The 17341-nt window shown below is 46.0% G+C and overlaps 1 protein-coding gene across 1 annotated transcript in view; it reads right to left on the bottom strand.

The window, feature by feature from the left end:
* Positions 1-38: 38 nt before the first annotated feature.
* zfpm2a (zinc finger protein, FOG family member 2a) overlaps positions 39-17341 on the bottom strand; it is a 187287-nt gene continuing 169984 nt past the window's right edge. The window contains exons 6-8 of the mRNA XM_046302575.1: positions 6268-6474; positions 4294-4518; positions 39-3757 (exon numbers count right to left, since the gene is read on the bottom strand). Of these exons, the coding sequence (XP_046158531.1) occupies positions 1206-3757; positions 4294-4518; positions 6268-6474 (2984 nt within the window). The 3' untranslated portion in view covers positions 39-1205. The remainder of the gene's footprint in view (positions 3758-4293; positions 4519-6267; positions 6475-17341) is intronic.

Here is a 17341-nt window from a genome sequence, read left to right as displayed (position 1 = left end):
AATGTAAAGGTGACGATGTAAAAGGAATTTCCGATTGAGCCGACACATGCAGTGTTTACCGTGAATTTGATTCACACTGTAAAGCACTCTGTCCCTTTTATATCTAATCTACACATCCACTACACTGATACTGTGTTGTAGCTTTGAAAGAAAAGACCAAACATCAATGGATTATCCTGAGGATTTAAGTTTAATTATGACACCACATCAAAATAAAAATTATTTCCAACAGTTCTGGAACTTTATTCCATCCATATACATGCATAGCAACAACGTTTTTTTAAGAAACTTTTTTTCTCCCATAATTAGGACAATGGAATGATTATTTTACATCACTATCCCCCGTCAACCAACTTCCTAACCCAGCTTGTCCATCATCAACAGCAATAAATGTCATTCTTGTACAATGTTTTTTCCCTCAAATATATGCAGTCCCCCTCATAATACTGCTTTCAGTAATGTTCACTCATTTACAAAGTATTGCATCGACAGCAAATTCTAGAAAGGGAGACCAAAGTGTAGTTCAGCAAACAGAAATATGAGTACTGTACAAGAATGTTGCCATCCTCCTGAAAACATCCACGTCTGAATTGAAGAAAAGAGACAGGGACACAGCCACATACGTATGCTAAGCCAAGTGTATGCCAAAACAGAAGATGCAGCTGGATTGTACCTGGCTATCCCACCAAAGGGTTAAGGCCAAGAATCCGAGTCATGAATAGCAAAGCTGCAAATGACATTTAGGCATATACAAAAACTGTTACAGCAAATAAGAATAGACAAGTGCTTCAGTAGCTATTTTGTGTCTAAAATGCATCTCATTTGTATTCTATCGTTTCATTGAGCCTACATTACAGTGTAAACAATATGTCTGCTACACAAGAATGACTATACAATAACATTACAAACAACTCTGATATAAATTTCATTTGAATTTTAAATTAAGATCACTACTATTAATACTGATTGTAAAATAAATACATGTGAAAGTGGCACCAACTCTGGATTCATTTTTTTTTTTTTTTTTTCTTTTTTAACCAATGATTTGCAATGAGGTGTTAAAATGATGAAAGAAGAAGCCTCTCTTGATTGTCCACAAGCAGTGTTTAGAACTGCGTGAGTGATGCATTATTCCAGACACGACAGTGTACCCAAACAGAAAAAAGGGGAGTGGGAAGGGACAGGAAAACTAAACAGGAACTAGTTCATTTCACATGCTCCGCAGCATGTGACGAACAGTAAAACTTCTTATGGGTAATAAAGTTTGATAGGTTGTTGAATTGGATGTCACAGAGGCGGCAGTACTTCCCACTGCCAGGAGCCTGGGACGACCCATTCAAACCCTTTGTCACCGTGGGCACCGTCTCCTCGGTCGGAGACTTGGACGCGGGTGACACGTTCTCGTTGGAGTCGGACGGGTTCTCCGCGCCCCACGTGGGTGAGGGGTGGCCGTCTTGCTGCTGGGAATTGTGGGATTGATTATCCTGGTTGGGTGGGACGGGCCCCGATCCCGAGCGCTCCTCTGGCTTGTGACCGCCGTTGACTATCACCATGCCCCTGTTTTTGGGCAGCAGGGGCAGTGGCTCTTTGCTGGGGAGTGGGCAGCCGTTGGCAGCAGGCTGCTCTCTCCCCATCTCTGGTCCCCCTCCATTAGTGCTCTGTTCCTGCTCGCTGCTCACCTCTCTCTCGCCCTGCATGACCAGCCCGCCGGCCACGTAATCGGTCGGCTTTATCCCGAAGTAGGGCGATATTTGCTCGGCACCTTTCATCTTCTTTATTGCGCCGGGATAAAGGCAGTGGGGCAGAAACATGTTTTCGTCTTTAGTCGGGATGAGCTGAGCCTCGCTGAAGGGCTTGAGACTCGGCACTGGGCCCATATGAGGGGGGAACATTCCACCCCCATTCTGCACAATCATTTTATCGTTGCCGTTCTTCTCACATGGGCTCTTATCGTAGGCGTCATCAGGATTACTGCCTTCACTCTTCACCACGTCTGGGAACATGGTCTCACCACCGTGCTGCTGGGAGGCTGTGGCTGTTGTCACAGGGCAAAAGTTCTGTTTATGCGCAAGGTAGTTCTCCACTTTGTTAAAACTGATCTTGCACACTGTACATTCGTGATAGTCTAACAGTCTTTTGGGGGAGTTTGGCGATGTCTTGTCATTGGGGATTGGCGAGCACTTTTTGCTGAGATCGATGGGTGCGTCCAGCTCCTGCTGGTCCATAGTGGCATTACTGTTGGGGGCCATGATAGACTTGGTGACGGTGAGGGAAGCCTCCAGGTGTTTGGGGACCATCCCTGGGAAGATGTCACAGCGAGGGTGAAAGCGGTCTGCCAGGCTCTCCACCGTCTCCTGGGAGGTACAGGGGTTCGCCATAGGAGGGACCCCCAGGAACCCTGGCTGCCCAATGGAGGGTCCTCTCGGGTCCTGGTCTGGGAGACACATCTCGTACATCTTCCTACGCTTGCGGGTCCTCATGGTCCTCTGCATGGAGGGAACCTTGTTGGCGGACATGCGTTTCATGGGGGGGTCATGACGCGTAGCACAATAGTACTGCTTGTGGACCATGTAGGTCTCGTGGCGGCTAAAGGTGATATTGCAGGCCGCACAGGAAGTCTGGTTGGGGTCGTTGACGTCAGTCTCCACCAGAGGCGTGTTGGTAGGGCTCTTCCCCTCCACCGCCTGCTGCTTCCCGTTCGGCCTCTCCTCTACGCCGGTCGGGGTGGTGGAGACCTTCTTCACCTGCCCCGGGAGCTCCTTCTCTGGGCCTGGGCCTTTCACTGCCCCGCCTGCATTGATCATGTCCAGAACACTCTGAGAGTTGACTGACAAACAGGCCGACTGCATCAGGTGGCTGTCGGTGACCTCAGACGGGTGGCATCCGGTGAGCATACTGACTGAGCTGTGGCCGCTGTTGGGGCTCACGGCCTTGTCTGAGATGCTGGAGAAGTCAGGCGACTTGGTCATGTGCTGCCAACGACTGTTACAGTAGTGCTTTTTGTGGACCAGGTAGTTTTCCAGGTTGTTGAAGGTGATATTGCATTCGAAACACGTTGCCCCTTTGGGTATGAGGGGGCTGTAGATCACCGGAGGGTAGACCGTGTTCCCTCCATGGCGTAGCCTCCGGTGCACCAGCTCTGACATTTTAGCCAGAATCTCAGAAGCCTGCGGGACGACAGAAATGTCCTGGGAGAAAGCGAACTGGGACAGGAAGGGCCCCATGGGGTAGGTGGGGCCCATGTTATGCTGAACAGGAGAGGAGGCCAAGCGGGGGCTGGAGGGCTCAGACTTGATCCGGGTGTAGGAGAAGCTGGCCTTACTGCCCGGATGGCCACCGTCCCCCTTCAACCCTGACAGCATGGGCTTTTTCTCAGCCTTCTCCAGCTCGCTGTCGATGGTGGCGTCCTTGCTGAGGGATCCTTTGGGACTCTGGAGGGCTTCCTTCCGGTTGGCCAGCTCGACGCGGGCCGCCGCCTGCTGCAGGGCTTCCTCCGCCCCCCTGGGGGAGTGCTCGCTGTCACTCTCCCTGTGAAGTTTGCTGCCACCGCCGTGGCCATGGTGGCTGTGTAAGTCCTGATGCTGCAAGAGTTCCCTGTGGTTCTGAAAGCTGATATGGCAGTGATTGCATCTGAAGGCGGCCTGTGACAGGTGAGAGAGGATGTGATGTTGGAACGTAATAAGAGAATCCGCCGTGTAGTTACAGATTGTGCATTTCAAGCTGGTGCCAGGGGGGAGTGTCTCTTCCATTTTGACACCTGTTAGGGAGATAAAAGGACACTGTTGAGATTCTTCGTCGCCTTCCCACTCTGCCTTAACGTTAACTACGGCTACGATCAAAACCTGATGCATTATGCCAAGCTTACTCCCAACCCTCCTGATTTTTGGTTGGGTTGAAAGCTGAACTGTCAACTGCTTAAGCTGACAGGGGGATGTGTATATTTATGGCACTAAGAGCAGTAGTTCACTTTTCCAATTATTTTACCTGACTAATGTGAAACTGACAGTGTCTTAATGTCAAGCAATACTTTTCATTACAAAACCGAATACTAAAATGACTGACAAATATGAAAGGTATACTGTTCTGTACTACTCAACGTGATTAAATAATACATCAGATTACCTTTAATGATAAGCACATCTCATGTCAACATCACTCAATGGTGAGATACTTACAACTAAATGAAAGCTAAAATAAATCTACATTTGGTCTACATTACAGTACTTTACTAGTATTACTACAGTAGAAGCTCCACTACTATACTAATAGTACTAGCAGGACATCTCTACTCACCGCTGTGCGTGCTCAGGTGCATTTCCAGGGCCCTGGCGCTGGTGAAGCTCTTGTTGCACTGTGGGAAGGGGCAGATGCTGGGTGTCCGGTGGAGTCCGTTCTCGTTCTCCTCCCCTTGGCTCTCTGGCTCCCTCTGCCTGCCACTGCAGTAGTACATCAGGTGGGCCTGCAGGTTCCTCTCACTGCGGTACCAGATCCCACACGCCTTACATGGGAAGATGTCCTCTGGAGAGAGAGGGTAAAACACAGGGTACAACGTCAGGGTAGAACACAGGGTACAACGTCAGGGTAAAACACAGGGTACAACGTCAGGGTAGGACACAGGGTACAACGTCAGGGTAGAACACACGGTACAACGTCAGGGTAGAACACAGGGTACAACGTCAGGGTAGAACACAGGGTACAACGTCAGGGTAAAACACAGGGTACAACGTCAGGGTAGAACACAGGGTACAACGTCAGGGTAGAACACAGGGTACAACGTCAGGGTAAAACACAGGGTACAACGTCAGGGTAGAACACAGGGTACAACGTCAGGGTAGAACACAGGGTACAACGTCAGGGTAAAACACAGGGTACAACGTCAGGGTAAAACACAGGGTACAACGTCAGGGTAGAACACAGGGTACAACGTCAGGGTAGAACACAGGGTACAACGTCAGGGTAAAACACAGGGTACAATGTCAGGGTAGGACACAGGGTACAACGTCAGGGTAGAACACAGGGTACAACGTCAGGGTAGAACACAGGGTACAACGTCAGGGTAAAACACAGGGTACAACGTCAGGGTAGAACACAGGGTACAACGTCAGGGTAGAACACAGGGTACAACGTCAGGGTAAAACACAGGGTACAACGTCAGGGTAGAACACAGGGTACAACGTCAGGGTAGAACAAGGGTACAACGTCAGGGTAGAACACAGGGTACAATGTCAGGGTAGAACACAGGGTACAACGTCAGGGTAAAACACAGGGTACAACGTCAGGGTAGAACACAGGGTACAACGTCAGGGTAGAACACAGGGTACAACGTCAGGGTAGAACACAGGGTACAACGTCAGGGTAAAACACAGGGTACAATGTCAGGGTAGAACACAGGGTACAACGTCAGGGTAAAACACAGGGTACAACGTCAGGGTAGAACACAGGGTACAACGTCAGGGTAGAACACAGGGTACAACGTCAGGGTAAAACACAGGGTACAACGTCAGGGTAGAACACAGGGTACAACGTCAGGGTAGAACACAGGGTACAACGTCAGGGTAAAACACAGGGTACAACGTCAGGGTAGAACACAGGGTACAACGTCAGGGTAGAACACAGGGTACAACGTCAGGGTAGAACACAGGGTACAACGTCAGGGTAGAAGGTCAGTGTACGTTTCGTGCGCACACAACAACATGCACACGTTTCTTTCTCTTTATAGCTCTGATTTGATACCCAAAGCCAGGAGAAAACCCTGTAATACCCAAGCCTGTGATAGGACTGTGTGGATACCACTAGGTTGATGCCCTTTCTCAAGGGCAACTGAAACACTGGACCATCTGCCTGCAGCAGAGCAGCCTCCCTGTCGAGCTGAACCCAGATAGCCCTTATTAAGTAAACAAATGCACTATTTGCATGAAGCTTGTATTTTGCAATTAACAGGTTAGTGGGAGGCTCGCCTGTGTTTATGTGAACCCAAACAGAAGGTCGACAGCTCTTATCTCAACCGCTCTTAACACAGACTCATCTGGGTTAATCTGGAGCCCATAGACGGATGGACGGACAGACATTTAGGGCTATGTCCAAAACGGCACCCTATTCCCTATATAGTGCAATACCTTTGTCCAGAGTCTGCACCCTCTTTCCCATAGTGCACTACTTAAAGTTTTGGCCTAAAGTAGTGGACTACATAGGGAATAGAGTCCATTTCAAACACAGCCCTAGGTGAGACCACAGTACAGACTAGCCATGGAGTGTATTGTAACTCACTGTTGACGATGGCGGTGGGCAGAATGGAGGCCATGGCGGCCTGCTGAGGCAGGAGCTGGATGGTGTCCAGCAGTCTAGCCGGGTACATCCCCTCGCTCAGAGACATGTGGTTGATGGCCTGTAGACGGGAGTCAAAGTCCACGGCGAACGCCACTAGCTCCTCGCCCCCCATGATGTTCTTAGTGGTGGTACACCACAGCTGGCCACCTGGAACAGACAGAAGGGGAACATGCTGAAAAAGATAGTTTTTATCCTGTGTGACTCTGTTGGTAGAGCATGGTAGTGTTAGCCTGTGTAGCTTAGCGGATGGGTTAAATTCCCACTGGGGACAGTATTATATTATTATTATTGATGTTTCACCCTATAGGTGACTCCAAACTCTGGAGTTCAGAGGGTATGAAATTCCATCCAGAGAGACATGTTATAAGGACTTAATAATAATGACTATATAATGACTTAAGTGTGAAATCACAATGTCATACTTTGGTTAAAGTATCAGTACGAAATGTCATACTCAGTGGGGTAAATTGTAGTAGGTCTTTGCATTGGAGCTATACTGTATACTTCAGTAATATAGTATAACCTCAAACGGATCCTCTACACACTATTAGATGTTTGTGTTTAGGGATGAAACATCCCAGTGAAATCTTCTGAACATTTTTCATTAAGTTAGGATGAGAGAGCGGAAGAGGAGGAAGGGGTAGAGGAAGGTTTTTAGCTTAGATAATATTTATCTCCTGCACATGACAGGCTTTTCAGCTGCACTTCATTTTCCTTTGAAGAGATTAAAGTTTTAATATGACTATTTACAAAAATCTGTCTGGAGCGATAACAACAAACGATGATACGCTCACGCTAAATGGCAGAATTAGGACATTGTTTCAGAGAAAAGCTGGACAATTAATTAGGGCACTCTGTTAGCTTTCAAAGATGTGCAAACACTCCGACAGAGCAGCGTCAGGATGAGAGAGGACCTGTAATTTGAGTCCAGCTGCTGTGGAAATAAGGGGCGTTGCAGAAGAGAGGGGAGAGGTATGAAGGGTAGAACAGAAGACTAACTGCACCCCACTCATAGTTCCATCCTCCTTTAGAGAGACACTGATTACAAATGTTTACACAAAACGTATAAATCACTGGTTTTAAAGGTCAGTGTAGACAGGGTTGAGGTTTTCAAGTGAGGCTCCCCCAACCCAGGGAGGAAAACTGAAGAGTAACTGCTGTAGTTACTATGAAATGACATGATGGAATGATTGTTATGAAGCCTAACTTCCACAGCAATCTGAGGATGTATCACTCCTCTCTGGTACACCTTCCAAGGCATTCCACCTCCCACCTGACGCTGGTCATAACCTCGCTACTCTCATGAACACATTTCCCAACCTTTTCATTACATTTATGTCAAACAGCACTGAAATTAAACACTATTATAGAAATGAGTCAGAGGAGTGGGAGCAAGACGTAGTAAAATATGCCATCTTCTAAAGTCCCATTTCTGTGTGCAAGGAAAGCTCTGTGTGTGTGTGTGTGTGTGTGTGTGTGTGTGTGTGTGTGTGTGTGTGTGTGTGTGTGTGTGTGTGTGTGTGTGTGTGTGTGTGTGTGTGTGTGTGTGTGTGTGTGTGTGTGTGTGTGTGTGTGTGTGTGTGTGTGTGTGTGTGTGTGTGTGTGTGTGTGTGTGTGTGTGTGTGTGTGTGTGTGTGGCAGGCACGCAGCACTAGCTCCTTTAAAGAACAGTGCCTATCTGCTGGCCAATCTCCCGTGATGAGAGACACACTTCAGGTCCCTCCACTTGAGTGCTGGTTTTGATTCTCTCTCACCACACACAGCCTGGAGAGGCCCTTTGAATTTTTATCTCCTAATTAAAGTAACAAAACTCCTCTGCCGTCAGACAGAGTTACCATCAAGGTAGGTACTAACTGCCAGCGAGCAGCCACCATGGAGGGGGAGGTGGGGGGCAGATCGTCACTACTCACCATCAAAAGTTTCAATTGGTAGAGATTCCACTTCTCAGGTTCTCGGTTAACAAAGAGAATGGAGAAAAACACCCTGATACTGAACTCACGACAGACTTACATTTTCACTGTCTTTGAAAACAATTTCAGTTAAAGATGCTCTGAATTACTGCAAGCCTTCCACTGCTAATTGCTAATGACTGTTAGTACTAACCTACAATGCAATTCACCTATGAAATATGCACAGCAATGTGACTCCTTCAGCCAGCCACACTGCAGACACCCATCTGTCATCTGTGAGAATGCTGGGGTGGTGTTCTAAAACACAGAATAGTGACTCAGACAGAATCATTCCTGCCTTAGAGGAGACCTCCACCACCAAACTCAGGTGGAGGCTTAGTCCCAAATGACACCCTATTCCCAAATTAGCACACTATTTTGACCAGAGCTATGGGCCATGGACACAAGTAGTGCTCTAAATGGGGAATAGGGTGGCATTTGGGAAATACACATAGATGGAAGCTCAGGAGATCCCCTGAGATACACTGGAGATCCCCTGAGATCCACTGGAGATCCAATGAGGTGTTGCTCTCAGGGCATCACTGTACACCACAGTTCTTGATTCCCAAGCTTGGTCTTGATGGAGAACCAAATGATTTGTTCTAGGCCAGCACTGACGCACACAAATGTGCATCCCTTTGGGTTCCTAGGACAAGGATTGGGAAACACCTCTAACTGTACAGAGAGAGGGGCAGCAAAGGCAAATCATTTTGTGAATAGTTCATGAAAGTTTATCTGTATCATACTGGACGCTTTTTGCCAATTTTGAAAGTGCACAGCCCACAAGTAAAACTGGGGAAAAGGCTAAAAAGTAGCAGCTTGTGTGATTTGCACTGTTTTGCCTGTTAGCGAGCTAGCTCTCTGCAATGAGCTGCCTGCCTGGCTTTGTGCAGCGGCCAATGCAGTTGGAATGAACGCTATTGTGCTGAATCCTCCTGCAGAGCACCTGATAAAAGAATAAAGAACTATGACATATTCTAAAAACAATAGAGGAATTAAGGAGAGACAATAGGCCAGCTGCTTCATTAAAACAATCAAAAAACCGCATCCTGTACCTAGTCCAGATAATTAAAAACACTGCTTTGCTTTCTCCATTCCCCCTCCCTCTCTCTCCCTCTCCCCCTCTCTCTCTCTCTCCCCTCTTTCTCTCTCTGCCCCTCTCTCTTTCTCTCTCTCTCTCTCCCTCTCTCCCTCTCTCGCTCTCCCTCTCTCCCTCTCTCTCCCTCTCTCTCTCTCTCTCTCTCTCTCTCTCTCTCTCTCTCCCCCTCTCTCTCTCTGCCTTCTCTCTCTCTCTCTCTCTCTCTCTCTCTCTCTCTCTCTCTCTCTCTCTCCCTCTCTCCCCTCTCCTCTCTCTCTCCCTCTCTCTCTCTCTCTCTCTCTCTTTCTCTCTCTCTCCCTCCCCCTCTCTCTCTGCCTTCCCTCTCTCTCTCTCTCTCTCTCTCTCTCTCTCTCCCTTCTCTCTCTCTCTCTCTTCTCTCTCTCTCTCTCTCTCTCTCTCTCTCTCTCTCTCTCTCTCTGCCTCTCTCTCTCTCTCTCTCTCTCTCTCTCTCTCTCTCTCTCTCTCTCTCTCTCTCTCTCTCTCTCTCTCTCTCTCTCTCTCTCTCTCTCTCTCTCTCTCTCTCTCTCTCTCTCTCTCTCTCTCTCTCTCTCTCTCTCTCTCTCTCTCGCTCGCTCGCTCTCGCTCTCTCTCTCTCTCTCTCGCTCGCTCGCTCTCCTCCCTCTCAATATAATATTCACCAGCTCTACATTGGGCCGGCGACTGAGGCTCAGCTGGCCTAATGCCCATTCCTTCTCTTCCCCTTTGATGAATGCCGTATTTGAACATGTAGTTGAAGATGAACATATGACAGAATTCAAGAAACAAAATGATGAGAGGGAGGGGGTGCATCGTATATATGTAAGTCCTTTCACATATCAAACGTCACAGGATGAATCGTAGGGGGAAATAAGGCACATGCACTGTACGTCCCTCCTCCCCAACTACAAACTCCAGAGATTTCAAAGTCACACATCAGAGGTCATTGTACATTTCTTCAGCTTTAAATGACAATGGATGTACAGTAAAGTAGCCTATACAGCAGAAGTGTTCCATTTTGACCCTACGAGGTCCAGAGCCTGCTGGTTTTCTGTTCTACCTGATAATGTATTGGACCCACCTGATATCCCAGATCTAAATCCGTCCCTGATTGGAGGGGAATAATGACATTGAGGGCTATACATTTACATTCAGCAGACACTCTTATCCAGAGAAATTAGTATTAAGTGCCTTGCTCAAGGGAACATCGGCAGATTTTTCAACTAGTTGGCTTGGGGATTCAAACCAGCAACCTTTCGTTTTTTCGCCCAACGAGCTAACCACTAGGCTACCTGCCACGCTAGTGTAAATGTGAACAGGGGCCACCGTGGTGGGGAGGAACAGACAGTATAAGATACTCGAGGTTATGAGGAATGGAATACATTTACTCCTGCCTGCACCACACCACTGTCCGTATCTTAATGAAAACACAAACACATCTCTCCAGCCTTGTTGCAGTGAGAGAGCTGGGAGGAGACGACAAAGCAACACACATAACAGAAGGGTTTGCATAATTAAACTGGCCTGCAGACAGGTATTCAAATGTTTGTGTGTAAACAGCACGACTCTGTAATAGTTTGCTGTAAAATGCATAGTAACGCACATCAGCTCTCCCATCTGTCTACAACACAGGCCAGGCCCACTGCACATTATGGGGCTGAGGGTGGCTTTCAGCAAACATACAGTAACCACATTGTATTCTATGGATTTGCAGCATACTTTTGAGACAGGACACTGTAACCATGTGGTCTCTCTCCTTGAGGAGCTGTTTCCAGGAGCTTGGTGGTGATTTGCAAACGGACTGATTATTTCAGGTCCCTTATTCTCTCTCTCTCTCTCTCTCTCTCTCTCTCTCTCTCTCTCTCTCTCTCTCTCTCTCTCTCTCTCTCTCTCTCTCTCTCTCTCTCTCTCTCTCTCTCTCTCTCTCTCTCTCTCTCTCTCTCTCTCTCTCTCTCTCTCTCTCTCTCTCTCTCTCTCTCTCTCTCTCTCTCTCTCTCTCTCTCTCTCTCTCTCTCTCTCTCTCTCTCTCTCTCTCTCTCTCTCTCTCTCATATTTGTGAAGTGATGGTGGTAAAGCCGGAGGGCTCAGTGCTTTTGTAATTAAAGACCTCTGGTCTTGTCTCCAAATCAGCCCAGACTGTTGTTTAACGGACGGCTAACCAGGGAGAGCCTCCTGGCACCTACAAATATCAAGTAGCTGCCTGCCTGCCATGTTTGTTAACTTGTTCGTGGTTTAAATGTTCTATTAACCTAGACTGTGTTAGCCCATTGAGCTAAAGCCTAGAAATTATCTCAGGAAGCTAACGCAACTCTTCAGGTTTCCGTCACAAGGCTACTAATCACACAAGTATGGTTCACTAAACCATAAACATAAATCATATTCAGTGCAATGACTACATTATGAATATATGGAACTAACAAGACAATTGTCATACTAACAACAGCCTATAGCTACAGAAAAACTAAACAAACTCCTCTTCTCATGAATAACAGCAAATATTGTTGTGTTTCTGAACAGACAGGATGGTGATATGGCAGCAGACTGTCAAACCATCAGGTTAAGACAACAGCCAGAGTGCTGTGTGAGCTGAGTGAGACTTCCCATGGCAGAGTGAATGTGAAAAGTCACTAATGGGTCAAACAATCCTATTGTTACAGGGTCTGGTGTGGAATAAACTGCAGTTAGCGGACTATAACAATCCTCTTATTCTCTGCTCACTCCGCCTCCCACTCTGATGATGTTATTCTGGCCACCACTAGAAGGCGCTCTTCTCATGCTAAAATGCAACTCCGTACCCACCACAGTCCGTATGATATCGTGTTGATGCATAGACACCCTAAACACGGCAGCACGTCAGACTGACAGACTCCGTCCATACGTTCAAGAAGGTATAGAATGGGAAGCACTCTTATGACCTTCATTTACCCTGTTTCTACAGTGAAAACAAGTTGTTCTGAGACAATGTATATGATGAGGATATTCATCATATCTCAGGTATTATGACGGTTATCGATCTGTTGTACCAGTCATCACGTTTGTGAAAATACTAATAGCCTAGGAGTCAATTTTGTGCAGCAGTTTTGAGGCATAAAATAATGTATTCTATTGACAATACCACTCGTTTAAATGAGCATGGTTGAATAAATAATAAATATATAAATATATAACACTACAGTGTATAGACTCATGTTAACATCAAGTGTTTTGCAGATGATATCCAACACTGAACGCTCATGGATGGCCTTGAGCAAATGGCACAGGGGTCAGAGGCCAAAAATGAAACCTGGGTTCCCAGGAGAGTGTCATACAGAATCCCACTGGTACACATTCATACCAGCTACAAAGACACTAAACTACAACACATCTCAGAAGAATCATATTATTTCAGTTAACATATATTCAATATTGTCATTCTGAGTTCTGGAACAAAGAAAATCTGTTTCAAAATTCCTAGTTTCCAGCAATGATCTGATTGAGTGGATGATTTTGCACAGTGTAGAAATGAGATGCTTCCTTTTATAATTAAATGATATTTCTTTAGCAAATCTCTGGAGACGCATGAATCTGTTTCATTGCACAGTGAAAATGATATTGGCAAGGGCCTGTTTGTCTGGTAATATCACTGAGAGAGAGAGAGAGAGAGAGAGAGAGAGAGAGAGAGAGAGAGAGAGAGAGAGAGAGAGAGAGAGAGAGAGAGAGAGAGAGAGAGAGAGAGAGAGAGAGAGAGAGAGAGAGAGAGAGAGAGAGAGAGAGAGAGAGAGAGAGAGAGAGAGAGAGAGAGAGAGAGAGAGAGAGAGAGAGAGAGAGAGAGAGAGAAATAAAGGGACAGAAGAGAGAGAGAGAGAGAGAGAGAGAGATAAATAAAGGGACAGAGAGAGAGAGATAAATAAAGGGACAGAGAGAGAGAGAGAGAGAGAGAGAGAGAGAGGGACAGAGAGAGATCTAAATGTGAATGAATATGCCAAGTTTTTATAGGTCTATTAGAACTGAGAAATTATAAGGGAATTGAAAAGATGTTAAATGCTACATTTGTTTGATTTCAATTTATATAAAAATTGTATTTATTGAAATGAATTGGTGCAGTGAGATATAAACAATATAAAATAAATTGTTATATATATCAAAATTATAAATGCCAAATATGTGAGCCAAATATGATAAGAGACTGCTGTGAAATGTATTTAAAAAATGTAGTGAATATAACAATCTCATAATGACACAAACACTTTCTGTAATTCTGATAATACATGATCAGAAATGTATAGTTGAATAGTTTTTCTGAACATTACACTACGGACACTAACACATTCCAAAAGGAATTTTAGATTCTCATAGGTGTCACTTTTATATTCTATTTCTAGGTAATAACATTACAAATTCCATGAAACAATGCTAAAACCCTTACGGACTTGGGCTAAATGTTCCAACCAGCACATTTAAAGTGTGGTGCACAACGAGGACCACTTTTGGAAAGGGTTTTAATTCAAACCTTTAAGGGGTATCCTCTGGGTTCGCATTGTACATTTTGTTTTAATGCCATTTACCCCCAAAAAATTCAACCAAAAAAACACTCTAGTCCTCTAGGTTTCCCAGGTCTAACTGTGCTGTGTTCTCTCCTCTTCCTGGGCTGGGTCCTGGTTGTGGCCAGACGACATGTGTTTACTGGGGCCCTGCTGGGGGCCTGGGTCTGGCTCTCTGTCCTGACCAGGCTATGTGTTAATGGGACGTGGAGGTCCCTGTGACAGGCCGCTGCTGTGTTGAGCACCACCACCAACACCACCACCACCCGGGCAGAGCCAACAAAGCAAAGCTGTCCCAGAACCCCAGCTGTGGCCCGGTGGCCCACGTCCCCCTTCCGATCATGCTACTCGGGGAGGGAGCAGGGGAGCAGGTGAACGGCGGAGCTCCAAAAGGAGGGCCAGGGACTGGGAGAGAGACACAAGGACGCAGCGCCTCAGTAGCTACTCCAACATGGCTCTGTCCCCGCGCCACCACGCACCACATGGCCTGCCTGGTATATGGACGCCAGCCCTAATGCAAATGCCCTAACGCCGTTTAAAATGGGCCACTCTCCTTTTTGGAAAGGTCTATTTGGGCCTTCTGGCGATGAGAGGGGGAGAGGAGAGATGCACCTGCCTAGGCTATCAACCATTTTGGAATGTTGGGACATATTTTATCTGATCTGGGTGAGATTGGAACCGGAATTTTCAAAGTTGTGGTCTACATGAACTTGATGAGCAAACTAACATATACTGTGTGCTGCAAAGGTTTCTGTGCAACCTCCTCTGAAAGAAAAACAGAGTGGGATTGTGCCTGCTGTTGTTCACAGAGCCCAGCGACAGACAGTGAACACAGACAGTGAACACAGACAGTGAACACAGACAGTGAACACAGACAGTGAACACAGACAGAATGAGAACAGCAACGCGGCAGCACAGCCTCCTGAGTCCAGGCGACCACCACCACAACAGCCACCATGGCTCCCTCCATCCCACCCTAACATGCCCTCTGCCTCTGCACCCCTGTAATTCTACATATTGCTTAAACTAAGCGCTAATTACATTTTCTGTCAGTTTGCAGGAGAAATAAATAATCTGTAGCTAAAAGGCCTAATTGCGTTTGTCACATTGTGGTCTCGGTGGCTGGTGCGATGGGAGCAGCAGCCGCTGGCCCTTCCTCGTTGCCATTCTGTCGTCCTGGCAAGGCCCCTCACTGCCCCAGGTATCGCCACGCAGCCATCTGGAGCCGACATCTGTCCCTCTATTGATCACAAGGGTTTAGCACTTGATCAAACAGACTGCGACAGGATATTGCTCTTTTCCCCACAGAAAAGGCCAATCGCTTGCGTGAGGGTAATAGAGTGGAACTGAGATACGCCACCAGCACGGCGGGCAGGCGGGCAGGCAGCAATGGTAGTGGCAGGGATGGCAGGAGTGAGGTGGCCGAGCCACTACTGTCCAATGCCAGTTTGAGCCAATAGACCAGCCACACTCTCTCTCTTACTCTCTGCTGCTGTTTCAACAAAACACTCCATTTTAAAGTGTGAGAATAACTCAAGCTCTGAAGCTAAATTAAAACTATATTAGCCACAATTTTCCACTTCAATATTTTCCACTTCTTTCCTCTCCTCTCTGAAAAGTGTGAGATGTTATGAATCGTTTTAGTTTTCAAGTGTTTGCTGAAAAGACTGAAATGAAAAGCGACTGGCTCTGATAATAACAAGCGGGTCTTTGAACCTGATGAGAATCAGTACATCACGTCCACGCTGCATACAGGTTCTCTATCTGTGAGACAACACCTTTTTGAAACGCTGAGGGAAGATGGATGCAAGAACAATATGCTCCTACTGTTACATGAAAACGCACCAGACGCTGTGTGATTACTTTTGTTTTGTGTCGAAAAGAAAAAGTTCAAGTGCAGAACTATATGAAATAATAAAGCATTGAAATGACCAGTATTTAAATACATTATCTACATATGACAGGAATAAAAATGAATCCTTGAAAATATGGTTTGAAAAAATACACTGAATTTGGAACACATGAAATAAAATCATTTTTCCATATTAGATTCCAACCTAGAAAATACCAGTTCGCAATTATAAAAACAGAGGACAACAACTGTAACACTTCAAAACAATAATATAGAAGCTCATCTTAAGATGTGATCTTTTATGCTATTTCGTTTAATGGTATGTAATTGGACAGAGGATACTATAGTTCCTCAGGAATAATGCTTTTGAACTTGTTAACCTTGATGAATTCCTTATAATGTGTATAATATGATATTATAATATAATATAATATTTATAATATGGTATGTCTCTCTACATTTTCAACGGACTCTTCTCCAGCTCTCCTATATCCCACTGCAGTTATAAAACACTAAACACACTTGAGCCTGAGGTGACCATGCTGCAGCCTGCGGTGTGAAGCCTAGTCGTCTGTAGAGGCTGTGGATGGAACCTAAAATAGGTCTTACTGATCAGGCATGCTTGCAAAGCACTACTCTCTAGGTAGCTAACATCATGTTTAGCAAGTATGGACAATTTGATAGGATGTGAAGGTGACATTTATTTCAATATTGTGGCAATATCGTGATTGTTCCTTCCTGTGAAGAGAGATATGATTCCCCTTGCCTACAGTGCTGGGATTGTCCGTTGGGAAAAAATGATGCAAATTTGGGGATGAGGCAACTAATTTCTTCCCTCCACCTCTGTCTCTCCTCCTCCCTCCCCCTTACCCCCCAATCCTCCCCCGACATGAGATTTCTGATTAATCGTGTGACCGCCCCTTCGTTTTGCATTTTACACAATCTCACAGCGCCACAGCGAGATGTGTGAGGTGTTTGGCCACTTTTGGCACGCTGAAAAGCTGTAGCCCAAGGAAGAACAAGTCAGTGGAAAGTACGAGGGGGGATATGACCAGGGGACGCGATAAAAAATGATCAGCGAGTGTGTTTTCCTGTTTGGTTTTAATCTACATTTAATTAAATTCTTATCTGCTGTGTGCTTATGGCTGCATTTGAATGGCGAGACTGCATTCATTATGAATGGTAAAATTGAACTCAGTACATTGTGTGTGGCCCAATAAAGGAACAAGACCCTTATTGCACTCTGTGCATGCACAGCACAAGCTCCGACAGGCATGCGGAAAAAATAAGTCAATTAAGATGGGTCTTTAAATTACTGCTGTTTCAAAACAAGAGGAGGGAGCTCTATAATAGAATCCTGACAGGGGTGAGCACAGCCGACTGTTGTTAATATACAGCCCATTTGATAGAGCCAATTATATCAGCCCGTTTATTATGGAGTACACCGTCCACGTCCAGATTTACTGGGTTGGTCATGATAGTTCTTAATCAGTTCTGACGGGAAAGTTGACTTGTGACAATAGAGGGGTCGAAAGACATTCCGTTTATATGGCTGTATAACAATGGGAATTCTATGAGATGATTTGATGGTGTTTATCTAGGTTAAGTGGGGGAGAAA

The sequence above is a fragment of the Oncorhynchus gorbuscha genome, linkage group LG15, assembly GCF_021184085.1.
Source record: "Oncorhynchus gorbuscha isolate QuinsamMale2020 ecotype Even-year linkage group LG15, OgorEven_v1.0, whole genome shotgun sequence".
Taxonomy (NCBI): domain Eukaryota; kingdom Metazoa; phylum Chordata; class Actinopteri; order Salmoniformes; family Salmonidae; genus Oncorhynchus; species Oncorhynchus gorbuscha.
Note: the sequence above shows the minus strand (reverse complement) of the source record. Positions and strands in the feature narration are given on the sequence as shown.